The sequence below is a fragment of the Oncorhynchus masou genome, chromosome 21 (genome assembly GCF_036934945.1).
Source record: "Oncorhynchus masou masou isolate Uvic2021 chromosome 21, UVic_Omas_1.1, whole genome shotgun sequence".
NCBI lineage: Eukaryota > Metazoa > Chordata > Actinopteri > Salmoniformes > Salmonidae > Oncorhynchus > Oncorhynchus masou.
Genome location: NC_088232.1, coordinates 295001 through 308395, shown reverse-complemented (window position 1 = coordinate 308395; position 13395 = coordinate 295001). Strand labels below are relative to the sequence as shown.

The 13395-nt window shown below is 46.6% G+C and overlaps 1 protein-coding gene across 11 annotated transcripts in view; it reads left to right on the top strand.

The window, feature by feature from the left end:
- LOC135507555 (type II inositol 3,4-bisphosphate 4-phosphatase-like) overlaps positions 1-13395 on the top strand; it is a 369267-nt gene that overhangs the window by 210479 nt on the left and 145393 nt on the right. For 8 of the 11 annotated variants that reach the window (XR_010450671.1, XM_064927063.1, XM_064927060.1 and 5 more), the window contains one exon: positions 8806-8885. Coding sequence is in view for 7 of the 11 variants with exons in the window: in XM_064927063.1 (XP_064783135.1) it covers positions 8806-8885 (80 nt within the window). In the remaining 4 variants the exon portion in view is untranslated. Of the gene's footprint in view, positions 1-3943; positions 4492-8805; positions 8886-13395 lie in introns of those variants that run through there. The other 3 variants (XM_064927067.1, XM_064927066.1, XM_064927068.1) reach the window with 3 other exon arrangements.

The window sequence follows — 13395 nt, the reverse complement described above, 5'->3', positions numbered from 1 at the left end:
GTGATTATAATCAAAGAGAATTCTCTTGGTAGATAATGCGGTCTGTGTGTGTTGGGGTGTTTGTGAGTCTCTCTCTAGGTTTCTTTACATCTGTCAACAGAGTCATTGTGCCTGCTTGTCTGTGACTCTGAGTGTGTCTGTGCAGCTCTGTCTGCCTGTGATGTTGGGTGTATCTGTGCAGCTCCTGTCTGCCTGTCATGTTGGGTGTGTCTGTGCAGCTCTGTCTGCCTGTGATGTTGGGTGTGTCTGTGCAGCTCCTGTCTGCTTGTGATGTTGGGTTTGTCTGTGCAGCTCCTGTCTGCTTGTGATGTTGGGTTTGTCTGTGCAGCTCCTGTCTGCCTGTGATGTTGGGTGTGTCTGTGCAGCTCCTGTCTGCTTGTGATGTTGGGTTTGTCTGTGCAGCTCCTGTCTGCTTGTGATGTTGGGTTTGTCTGTGCAGCTCCTGTCTGCTTGTGATGTTGGGTGTGTCTGTGCAGCTCCTGTCTGCTTGTGATGTTGGGTGTGTCTGTGCAGCTCCTGTCTGCCTGTGATGTTGGGTGTGTCTGTGCAGCTCCTGTCTGCTTGTGATGTTGGGTGTGTCTGTGCAGCTCCTGTCTGCCTGTGATGTTGGGTGTGTCTGTGCAGCTCTGTCTGCCTGTGATGTTGGGTGTGTCTGTGCAGCTCTGTCTGCCTGTGATGTTGGGTGTGTCTGTGCAGCTCTGTTTGCCTGTGATGTTGGGTGTGTCTGTGCAGCTCCTGTCTGCCTGTGATGTTGGGTGTGTCTGTGCAGCTCTGTCTGCCTGTGATGTTGGGTGTGTCTGTGCAGCTCTGTCTGCCTGTGATGTTGGGTGTGTCTGTGCAGCTCCTGTCTGCCTGTGATGTTGGGTGTGTCTGTGCAGCTCTGTCTGCCTGTGATGTTGGGTGTGTCTGTGCAGCTCTGTCTGTTGGGTGTGTCTGTGCAGCTCTGTCTGCCTGTGATGTTGGGTGTGTCTGTGCAGCTCTGTCTGCCTGTGATGTTGGGTGTGTCTGTGCAGCTCCTGTCTGCTTGTGATGTTGGGTTTGTCTGTGCAGCTCTGTCTGCCTGTGATGTTGGGTGTGTCTGTGCAGCTCTGTCTGCCTGTGATGTTGGGTGCGCTTGTGAAAGTGTTTTTGTTGTATTTCTGGGTGAGTCTTGCATTAGTCATAAGTGATGTCAACAGAAGCTTTGTGTCATTCGTATGGATGTTGTTTCAGAACGTGAATGTGAGAGCTTGTGCCTATGCACCACTCTTGGTTATACCCCTTGCTGTGTTACCAGGGTCTCATGTTAATTCCATCAGCCACAATACATGATTTCCCCTTCACCTCTCTGAGTCATGAGCTGTGAATGAGAGGTGTGACTTGAGCCTCTCGCTCTCTCACTCTCTCTCCCTCTCGCTCTCTTGCTCTCTCTCTCTCACTCTCTCTCCCTCTCGCTCTCTCGCTCTCTCTCTCTCTCTCTCTCGCTCTCTTGCTCTCTCTCTCTCACTCTCTCCCTCTCGCTCTCTCGCTCTCTCTCTCTCTCTCTCTCTCTCTCTCTCTCACGCTCTCTCCCTCTCGCTCTCTCGCTCTCTCTCTCACGCTCTCGCTCTCTCGCTCTCTCTCTCTCTCTCGACGTCTTCGGCGCCCGGGGAACAGTGGGTTAACTGCCTTGCTCATGGGCAGGCGACAGATTTTTACCTTATCTGAAAAATATGTTTACATTGCCAAAGCAAGGCTATGTGCACTGAGTCTGTACATAGTCAAAGATTTGCTTCATTTTGTGTCAGTCACAGTGGTCAGGTATTCTGCCACTGTTTACTCTCTGTTTAGGGCCAAATAGCATTCTAGCTTTCTCTGTTTTTTGGTGAGTTCTTTCCAATTGTGTCAAGTAATTATCTTTTTGTTTTCTTGTGATTTGGTTGGGTCTATTTGTGCTGCTGTCCTGGGGCTCTGTGGGGTGTGTTTGTGTTTGTGAGCAGAGCCCCAGGACCAGCTTGCTTAGGGGACTCTTCTCCAGGTTCATCTCTCTGTAGGTAATGGCTTTGTTATGGAAGGTTTGGGCATTGCTTCCTTTTAGGTGGTTGAAGAATTTAATGGCTCTTTTCTGGATTTTGATAATTAGTGACTATCGGCCTAATTCTGCTCTGCATGCATTATTTGGTATTTTACGTTATACACAGAGGATATTTTTGCAGAATTCTGCATGCTGTCTCTCAATTTGGTGTTTGTCCCATTTTGTAAGTTTGTGGTTGGTGAGTGGACCCCAGACCTCACAACCATGAAAGTATTTTTTGCCAGATATTAATTGGTATGTCAAATTTTATGTTCCTTTTGATGGCATAGAAGGCCCTTCTTGCCTTGTCTCCCACAAAGCTGTGAACGATCTGAAAGTTGTGGAGTTGATGTTTAGGCCGAGGAATGTATAGTTTCTTGTGTGCTCTCGTGCAAAGGTGTCTAGATGGAATTTGTATTCATTGTCCTGGGAACTGTACATTTTCTTTTGAAACATCCTTGTTTATGTCATACTGAGATTTACTGTCAGGGCCCAGGTATGTCAGGGCCCAGGTCTGTCAGGGTCTCTGTTTTTGGTTGGATAGTTTTGTGTTCTTCATTAAACCACTTGTCATTATTAATTTTATTAGGTTGTCTGCTTGAAATTTTAGATTTCATAGGGAAGCTGAGAGGTCAAATATACTGTTTAGGTTTTCTACTATGAGGTTTACACCTTCACTATTACAGTGAAACATTTTGTCCAGGAAATTGTCGAAGGGATTGAATTTGTTTTTTTGGTAGATTTCCACACTACTCTCCTTCCATCTATAGCATTGCTTAAAATTATTCAGCTCCTTTGGCTTTGATGCCTCATGATTGAGCATAGCTCTGTTCAAGTAGAGTGTGATTTTGCTGTGATCTGATAGGGGTGTCAGTGGACTGACTGTGAACGCTCTCTTTCCCCTCTCTCTCTCTTTCCCATCTCTCTCTCTTTCCCATCTCTCTCTCTCTTTCCCCTCTCTCTCTCTTTCCTCTCTCTCTCTCTTTCCCTCTCTCTCTCTCTCTCTTTCCCCTCTCTCTCTCTCTCTTTCCCCTCTCTCTCTCTCGCACTCTCTCTCTTTTTTTTTGCGTTCTCTCTTTCCCCTCTCTCCCTCTTTCCCCTCTCTCTCTCCTCTCTCTCTCTTTTTCTCTTTTTTCTCTCTCTCTCTCTCTCTCTCTCTTTTCTCTTTCTCTCTCTCTTCTCTCTCTCTCTTCCCCTCTCTCTCTCTTTCCCCCTCTCTCTTTCTCTTTCTCTCTCTTTCCTCTCTTTCCCCTCTCTCTCTCTCTTTCCCCTCTCTCTGTCTCGCCATCTCTCTCTCTTTCCCCTCTCTCTCTCTCTCTTTCCCCTCTCTCTGTCTCGCCATCTCTCTCTCTTTCCCCCCTCTCTCTCTTTCCTCTCTCTCTCTGTCTCTCTCCTCTTTCCTTTGCCCTCTCTCTGTCTTGTCCTCTCTCGCTCTAGCTAGTTTCTCTCTCTCTCTCATTCTCTCTTCTCTCTCTCTCTCTCTCTCTCTCTCTCTCTCATTCCTCTCTCTCTCGTCCTCCCCCTCTCTCTCTCTCTCGTTCCCCCATCTCTCTCTCTCTCGCTCTCTTTCTGTTCTCTCTCTCTGTCTCGCCCTCTCTCGCTCTAGTTCCTCTCTCTCTCTCTCTCTCTCTCTCGTCCCCCTCTCTCTGTCTCGCCCTCTCTCTCTCGTTCCCCTCTCTCTCTCGTTCCCCTGTCTCTCGCCCTCTCTCGCTCTAATTCCCCTCTCTCTCTTGTTCCCCTCTCTCTCTCGTTCCCCTCTCACATTTCTCTCTCTCTCTTTCTCTCTCTCTCTCTCTCTCTCTCTCTCTCGTTCCCGTCTCTCTCGTTCCCCTCTCTCTCTCTCTCGTTCCCCTCTTGCCTCTCTCTCGTTCCCCTCTCTCTCACTATGACTGTTTTGCTTTTTCCTCTCTTCCACACCGTCAGACTCTCAGAATCTCTCTCTCCTCTCTTGCATGCTCTCATTTTCTCTCCAGTTGCCTCTCTCTCTTCCTCCTCCCCCTCTCCCTCCTTCCTTCTCGCTGGTCTCTCCAGTTGCCTCTCTCTCTCCTCTCTCTTCCTCCTCCCCCTCTCCCTCCCTCCTTCCTTCTCGCTGGTCGCTCTCCAGCCGCCAAGCAGCAGCCCACAGCAGCAGCGGTTGCGGCAGTCGCTCTCTTTCCTTTCAGTCTGTCTTCAGACAGTTTTCGCTGCCGCCGTGTGTGTGTGTGTGTGTGTGTGTGTGTGTGTGTGTGTGTGTGTGTGTGTGTGCTGCTCATGAGTGAGTGTGTGTGTGTACCTGCTGGTATGCACCAGAGGGGAGCGGGGAAAGGGGTGCGAATATAACGTTACGCGGACTACAGGAGACTACAGAGGATATGAAGGGAGAATACTCCGGAGAACAGTGAGTAGAAGGACGACTCAACCCTCTCTGTAGCCCAGCCCTGTCTCTGTCTGGGTAAGACTGGCCACAATACTGGGGGAATGTAAGTGGCTTCCTCCTCTTAGCTTTACCGTGTGTGTGTGTGTGTGTGTGTGTGTGTGTGTGTGTGTGTGTGTGTGTGTGTGTGTGTGTGTGTGTGTGTGTGTGTGTGTGTGTGTGTGTGTGTGTGTGTGTGTGTGTGTGTGTGTGTGTGTGGTCAGAAGCATGTCAGAGAGTTAGTATAATTTATGATTACATTTGTGCCTGCTGTGGATGGTGTGTGTGTAGCCTTTGTGCAGTTTACAATACTTGTGTTGTATGATTATGACTAATCCCTGCAGTAATGGAGAGCAGCAGAGGACAGCTATCCACCCACCACACACATACGTCTGTATACCAAATGCATACAGGACCCACAACACACATACATCTGTATACCAAATGCATACAGGACCCCACCACACACATACATCTGTATACCAAATGCATACAGGACCCACAACACACATACATCTGTATACCAAATGCATACAGGACCCACAACACACATACATCTGTATACCAAATGCATACAGGACCCACAACACACAGTTATTCTCCCATTTGGTAATGTTCTGTCACCCCCAGTATAGGAGGTTCAGTAGAACCAGGGTATTGGAAGGAAGACCATTTAGCCCAGCTGTAATAGAGGGGAGTCTCTGGCCTTCAGCACATCAAACACTACTTTGACCTGCCCATGTTTATGTTGCGATGTGTGCTTGACAAACTGTTTGCAATGCTACTTTCTGTTGACAAAGGAGTGGGTTTGATTTGTGGGTGTGATTTGTGGGTGTGGTTTGTGGGTGTGGTTTGGGTGTGGCTTGTGGGTGTGATTTGTGGCCGTGTTCTGTGGGCGTGATCTGTGTGTGTGATGTGTGTGTTTGCTGCTGGGGGGGGGGAGAGTGTGTGATGCAGTTTTTATAGAAGTGGGGGGGTTGTTTTGCGAGTGTGTTGGTCTATTCTTTATAGGAGAGTGTGTGTGCGAGCGTGTGCTTGTGTGTGTTAGCAAGGTTGGTGTGTGATGGGTGAGCTGCCGTGTTCCATTTCAAAAGACAACAAAGGCGAGCAGAGATAAAGTTTCTTTCTACCCCTGAACATGAGTGGGGCAACGAGTGAGGAGAGATGTCGAGAGAAAGGGAGAGAGAGAGCGATCGGAGTGAGACCATCATAATCAGTCCTCCCTGATGCTGGAAAAGAATGAATGAAGAGCATCATTTGTCTCCCTCTCTTTTTTCCCTCTCCCTCTTCGTCTCTTCTTATTTTCTTTGATCCTGTGTTAGATTCCAGCTCCCTGGAGCTTCATTACATTTTAAGCTGTAGTCGTGAAGACTTAGAAAAAGATGCTAAGGAATGGATTTCCGTGGCTATTTACCAGACGGCCCGTTTTGGACCAAGTAACGACTACATGTGTTATGTGCGTTCTAAATAGCACCCTATTCCCTATACAGTGCACTACTTTTGATAGTGCACTACATTTGACCAGAGCACTATATCGGGAACAGGGTGCCTTTTGGGACGCAACAAGTGCATAGGGATATTATAATGGTCAACCTCAAGCTGTTTTTCTGAGAAACCCCCTATTCCAGCTCTTATTAGTGACTGGTGTGCACAGTGCAGACATTTGAGAGTGCTGTGTTCTCCGAGCCTTATTGGTCCCAGGCAAAAATAGTGCACTAGGGAAAAGGATGCCATTTGGGATGAAAAATGTCTCCACAGGTCTTTGGCCTTGTGTCGGGTTCTGTGTAGCAGGGTGCTGTGTTAGAAGAATGGTTCAGTGTAATGGCTGTTAGGAGCCCTCTGTGCTGTAGCAGTGTGGTGTTGTTCTTAGTGTGTGTGCGTGAGTGTGTGTGTATGTGTGTGTGTGTGTTTTCAGGAAAAGGCTCTGGAGAGAAATAATGGATTAAAGGTCAGCAGACAGGATGTGCCCTTTTTTATCAGATACAAGGGGACTGCTCAGGGCGAAGATCGGGACAAGATGAAGGAGAGCGAGCGTGATGGGGAGAGAATGATAGAGAGAGTTATAGGGGGAGGGAGAGAGAAGGAGAGAGTTGTAAGGGGAGAAAGAGGGAGCGTTGTGGGGGAGAGAGAGGGGAAGAGTTGTAGGGAGTGAGGGAGAGTTGTGGGAGAGAGAGCGGGTGGTAGGGGTAGAGAGCGGGTGGTAGGGGGAGAGAGTTGTAGAGGAAGAGAGTTGTAGGGGGAGAGGTAGAGAGAGTTGTAGAGGAAGAGTTGTAGGGGGAGAGGTAGAGAAAGTTGTAGGGGGACAGAGAATGCACTCAAATTATGAGGGAGGGAGGGATAACAATAATAATTGAACTCTGAGATGAACAGATCTTAGTAGAACTATGAGATGAACAGATGTCTTAGTAGAACTATGAGATTAACAGATGTCTTAGTAGAACTATGAGATGAACAGATGTCTTAGTAGAACTATGAGATGAACAGATGTCTTAGTAGAACTATGAGATGAACAGATGTCTTAGATGTATTTTCTCTGTACTTTTCTCTGACATGTTCCAGTCTGTTTGTAATTGAGAGCATTGAGACTAAATGCTAAACTAAAGGCTCAGCAGAAAAGGTTCAGTGTTTAACACAAAGGCCGTGAGTGGCAGACAAGTAGAGTCCCAATACCACAGGATCTGAGACAGTGAAAAAGACACACACACACACACACACACACACACACTGTTAGCCTCATTATCTACATAAGAATAGAGTTGTTAATTAATTGTGGATGAATTATCGAGGGGATTGGCCTTTGTTTTTGTCTTAACTCACACACACCTCAAAGTGTGTGTGTGTGTGTGTGTGTGTGTGTGTGTGTGTGTGTGTGTGTGTGTGTGTGTGTGTGTGTGTGTGTGTGTGTGTGTGTGTGTGTGTGTGTGTGTGTGCGTGCGTGCGTGCGTGTAGCAGAGCATCCCTTGGCGTGGTGAGCTCGGTGCCCACCTGCTCTAATGTAACAAAGAGAGTGAGTGTCTGTAAGGCAAACAGTGTGGAAGTGTGTGTGAGATGGAAAGGGAAGAGGTGCATGTCAGTGTGTATGCACATACGTGTATGTAGTCCATACCTCTCCGTTATTGATGGGCTCATTCCGTACCTCACTCACCGTGACCCAGTTCTTCTGCACTGACCCCCCCCCCCTCCCCACCATTCACATCAAGCCTGCAGCACCTAGGTGTCCTCCGCAGTGTGTGTGTGTGTGTGTCCGTGAGCTTGCTTGGTCTGAAACCCCTTTGACTGGGGATGTTCTCTGTATAAATGGAGTAGAAAGTCTAGGCCTGGTCTTGTTTTAGAACAATGGTGTTTTTAAAGGGGAAATGTTGAAACAATACCACAGTAGTTCCCCGCCCCTGTTTCGGTAAAAGACGAGGGATGCGCCTGGAGAAATGTAACCACTCTCAAATAGTGTTTGTTTACGTTGACTATGTTTTACAAACTAAAGTCCCATGTAATTGGTCAGCTGCTCGTGTTAAGATGAAGAGATGCTAGAATGAGGAGCGGAACCAGAAGGAGGAGCTCTTTGCAAGTTACTGGCAAGTCTGTGGGCCGAATATCCCATCCCCTTCCGAAATTTAAAAGATGATAACACCTGCAAAATGTGTCCAAATAAACAAGTGACGAAAAACCCAAACACCGGAACGGATGCTGCTCGGTATCTCCCTCATCCCGTTCTGTCATGATAGATCTACCACAGATATATTGGTTGTCTGTCTACGAGAGAATAGAGTAAAACAAGCTTATATTTTGGGTTCTGATGGGGTACAGCAGCTAAGCTCATGAGGCTTTTAGAAGTTATATTCTTCCACAATCAATGGGTATATATCATTCATTTAATGGATGTAGTAACTGCAGATTGCCCCTTTTTGAATTGGAGAGACTTGCTTTACAGCAAGGCAGAGGTTGAGTTTGCTGTTGGGTGGGTTCGCAATAGTTCTTTTCTAATGTGTCTTTCCAGCATTTCACCTGTTTCTGTGCTTCCAAAGGCCACAGCAAAGGTTGTTGATATATTGCAGCCTACTCCGTTGTGCTTTGAATATATTTTTGATTTTGTAGCAATGTAGGCAGGGCAGTCAGAGTGCGACTTGAACCCGCAACTCTGAGGGTAAAGCACACTACCACCTATGCCATGAGGGTCGATCTCTTGGCAGGAGCGTAAAGCACTCACCTATAGGGCGCCAGCAGTATCAGTAAATGTCCATTTGGATTTCAATACTTATGCTAATAAACTGTAAAATGACTTGAATGCTATCATCATGCTAATGATTGGCTGTTAACTGACTTGGTGTATGCTACTAAACTAGCATGCTAACGTCTGACTGCTTTCTTTGTTCTCTGTCTACAGAGCAGTTTCCTGGGCAGCGCTACGTTCTCTGTTAGCGACCTGCTAAGGTCAAAGGACGATCAGCTGACCCTCAATCTAAGGTGAGTGAACATTGCTCTCTCTCTCTCTCTCTCTCTCTCTCTCTCTCTCTCTGTCTCTGTGTCTCTCTCTCTCGGTGTCTCTCTGTGTCTCTTTCTCTCTCTCTCTCTCTCTCTGTGTCTCTCTGTGTCTCTCTCTCTTTCTTTCTCTCTCTCGGTGTCTCTCTCTCTCTCTCTCTCTCTCGGTCTCTCTCTGTCTCTCTGTCTCTCTGTGTCTCTCTCTCTCTGTCTCTCTGACCCTGAATGCCTTTGCACTGCTCTTAATGGTTTTCTTTGCTCGGTAATTGATGGTTGAAGGCCAGTGCTGATCTCTTTGCGCTCTTGTTTTTTTTCCCTCCTAACCGTTCGAGGTTAAAGTCAAATATTTTTGAATAGATGTGGGTAGCTGTATTTTCTACACATGGACTTTAAAGTAAGACTAACCCTTCAATAGAACTTGTTTTTATCTCTTGATCTTACCTTTTAACTGATCTTGTCTGTTTCCTTGTCCTGACGTTTGGAGGCTGGTGTTATTCTTGTTCTATCCACAGGCTTTAAAGTAAGACTAACTCTTCAGTTGTTGGACCTTCAAACGTCTGTATTTTTCTGTATAGTGTTATAATCCAAGGGCCTTAGCAACCATGGTATTGGAATGATGCAAGTAGTTGTCTGCCCTATTTGCCAGACAACCCAGGGCTAGACAATGCACAGTTTTTGTTAGCTGGTCAATTACATGGTATCAGAGGGCAGGGCAGGTTATCTGGCTGTGTGTGGGGGTGGATCTACCATTTCTGGCCCGGTGGAGAGGAACAGAGAGAAGTTTGCATTAAGAATGTGGAAGTGGGTGTAGAGGTGTGGTAGGGCAAAGAGATTGAGAGAGCGATTAAAAGAGAGAGAGAGAGTGACGGAGAGAAAATAGTCAGAAACAAAGGATAAAGAATGAGAGAGCGAGAGAGAACACCCGGAGGATGATTAGAGGTAGTTCCCATGGGAATAAAGACACCTGTTAGAGCACAGAACACCCCCCCATACCAAGCATGCATGTGTGTGATGGGGATGAAAAAAAGCTGGTGAGAAAACAAAGTCAACAGTCTAGCTACTGAGATGCAATTCTAAGCCTGGCTTGGCTGCTACTGCAGCTACTGTTGCTGCTCCTGCTACCGCAACTGCTCCTTCTGCTACTGCTGCTCCTATTGCTCCTGCTGCTACTGCTGCTACTGCTGCTACTGCTGCTGCTACTGCTGCTACTACTACTGCTGCTACTGCTGCTACTGCTACTGCTGCTACTGCTGCTACTGCTGCTGCTACTGCTGCTGCTGCTACTGCTACTGCTGCTACTTCAGTATAATCAGACAGTAGGGTTTTTCACTGAGAATGGGTTTATTTCTGTCTCTTTGGCTCTTCTTCTGACTGTCCTTTTTCGCTCTCTTTTTCTCTTCCGTCGTTCTTTTCCCTCGCTCCGTTATTCTTTCTCATTTCCTGAAGGTGAGCACGGGTCCCTGGCCATAATTGTCACTGGTATGATTGACAGCGCTACTCGCCGCCACGAGGGAGGGAGATTATGCAGCTGGCGTGTGTGTGTGTGTGTGTGTGTGTGTGTGTGTGTGTGCATGTCTGTGTGTCTGTGTTCTTTGCGTCTGTCTTTCTGTACAAAAGATCTCACGATTTGACCAATTTGACTTCAAATTACGACGTTTGACAATGTTTGTCCAATCGTCAAATTTCGAGGTTGCTTCAAATGTCAAATTTTGACGTGTTTTGGACAGTCTGAGTTGCTCCGCTGCTATCGGCAGGGCCTTGCGGCTGGTTAAGTTTAAGCATTAATTCCAAATGGTTAAGTTAAGAGTTTAATAATTCAGGTTTGGGAGAGGGTTAAAACAAAAACAACTCCATGGTTAAGTTTAGCACTTAAATCCAAATTGTTAAGGTTGGGATAGCCCATCAGCCACAACCACTGTTCACGACGCCCAAGCAGACTTGATGGTAATAGGGCTCACCGTTGCCCCTAGTGGCCAGTTTTGAAGGCATCTCCCGGCGTCCTGGGGACATGGACTGATGTCTGATTTCGAAGTGGATATTGAGTGACCTGGCTGTTCTATGTGTGTGTGTGTGTATGTGTGTGTGTGTGTGTGAGCTTGTGTGAGCTTGTGTGAGCTTGTGTCTGAGCGCATCCACTGTACTGCTAACCTACAGCCAATGATTGATCCGTTTAATGATGCTGATTCTGATGAAAGGAGAGACAGGACGTCATAGTGGTGCTGTTTGCAAGCTAAATGGGTACTCTGTGGCAATGTGTTCCCGTAAAGTGGAGGGAGAACATTGACTGTGTTGTCTTAGTGTTTGGCCCACAGAGTTGCGAGCACACACACACACACACACACACACACACACACACAGACTGCCCGTGGAGTGGCGCACACAAACACACACACACACGCCCTGCGGAGTGTCATTTTCTAATTGCACTGAACGAGGGATGAAAGAACACACACAGCCTAGGAAAGTTCCTTTAATCCCCAACAGAAAGAGAGACTGGGCAACAACGGGGGGCTCATCTACACTACCCTGTAAATTGAATGTGAGTCTGTTGCGGTGGTGGAGGCCTATCGGGGTATGGGTTGGAGGTTTTGGGATGTTCTTTGTGACGATTTTACCTCAAGTTTAAAACTCTCTCAAATTACAACTCTTTAGCTTTTGAAAGAGTTTAGAAATATCAGTGTTACTTTCTTCATCCCCGGGTTGATCTCGCAATGGTCAACTTTAGGAGGAAGTCATTTTATTTGGTCAACAGTTACGCCCTTGAGGATGTGGTGGTAATGTTGATGGTCAAGGCAGAATGGCCCACAGCTGAAAGTCTGTTCTGTACAGTGGAATACAAGGCTCCTACTGTAGTTCTCTGGAGACATAATGCCTTGTTATACCAGTCAGGTGGTGTTATGTTGTTGTCTGATAGGATGGCCCAGATTCTTGTTTCCTCATGTCTCCCTATGGAAATATACTCTTGGGCACGCATACTCTCATTTGCATCTCTCACACTCTCTCTCGGGTTCTCGCTCTCTCTCGCTCTCTCTCTCTTTATCCAATATGCTGTTTGGTTTGGTAGCTCATCCACTGAGGAGGGATTTTCAAAGGCAAAAGCAGCCATGAGTCTTTGTGATCCATCCTCTGTTGTTGGGTTCAAGCCAGTGATTCAGGTTTTCTCCAAGCCGCTCAATGACAACAGCGCTGGTTTCGACTATGAGAACAGAGAACAGCAGGCATATGTATTCTACAGCTTGTTAAGAGGAGTCTACAGTTTGATGTATGGAGGGTTATTGTCAGGCAGTAGCTCAGTCCACTAACTACCTTTCTCTACTGAGAGAAACTGGACAAATTTTCTTTCAGAAGACAGAACAGTTGTTCTCCCCTCAGAGCTGTTTGAAACCAGCTCGACATTGACGTAGTTCTCGTCTTAATAAGGTCTGGATTTACACGGGGTCCTTAAGCAAATATATATGTGAAATTGGTATTTGATGTTTGACCGGGGGAGTTTGTTTTTCCCTTCCACTTCTATGAAGTTCACCGCCTAAGGGACATGTTTTTATAGACAGGAGAAGTCTACGCTATTGAATTTGAACTTCAGGCTCTCAAATCCTAAGGCTTCTTATTTCACACTCATTACTTCGTCATTTCATCTCTCGCTCTCTACCTCTCAGTCTCTCTTTCTCTCTCTCTCAGCCTCAGCAAATGGAAGGTTTTTAATGTCAGGCTTGTTGGAATGTTTGTCACAAGTCGTTTGTTTGGCCCCCAGTCAGAACTGGGAGAGCATCCAGGTTGGATTTGGGTCACTTTTCTGGAGCTTTTTGACAGTGTCAGGTCCACTGACTGTGAAGGTCATTAACAGAGTGCCTTGTGAGGACCTGTCTCCTCCCTGTCTCCACAAACCACTGATGTGATGGCGAGAGCAACTCACAATACAGAGTGCACAAGCACAACAATGATTTAAAGGGATGAGCTGGATGACCTGTGGGTTTTGACCACGGTGAATACAGTGGGGACACTCTCTCACTTTGGATTTATCCCTTTAAAGGGATGGGTTGGTTGATTTAGTGTCCTGGCCAGGGCGAACACAGCAAAAACTCCTTAGTTCTAGACTGAATGGATTTGCTTTGTTCTTGCTGTGGTGAACATGAGAAAGCCATATACTTCTGTTTGACGAGACATGCAGTCTATAGCTTTGAGTGAAATGAAAACAACTTTCCATTCAAACGATCGAGTTCGACTCGACCAGGTTCTATAGAAGCCATATTTCACCCATTCTTTAAAAGCATAGCAGTGAATCGAAACCTTGATGAATTCTGTTTTCCTAAAGGAGTAGAAAGGAGTAGAGGGCTTGTAAAGAAAGTCAAACTGATTCGATGATTAACGGAGTCACATGATACCGTAAGTACTTGTGGACCAAATGGAGGTTGAAAGTCGTCACAAAATATATTCTGGTTGACATTCTCGTTTTTTGTGACGACTAACTTGAGCTCGGTGAGGTTTTTATTCGATT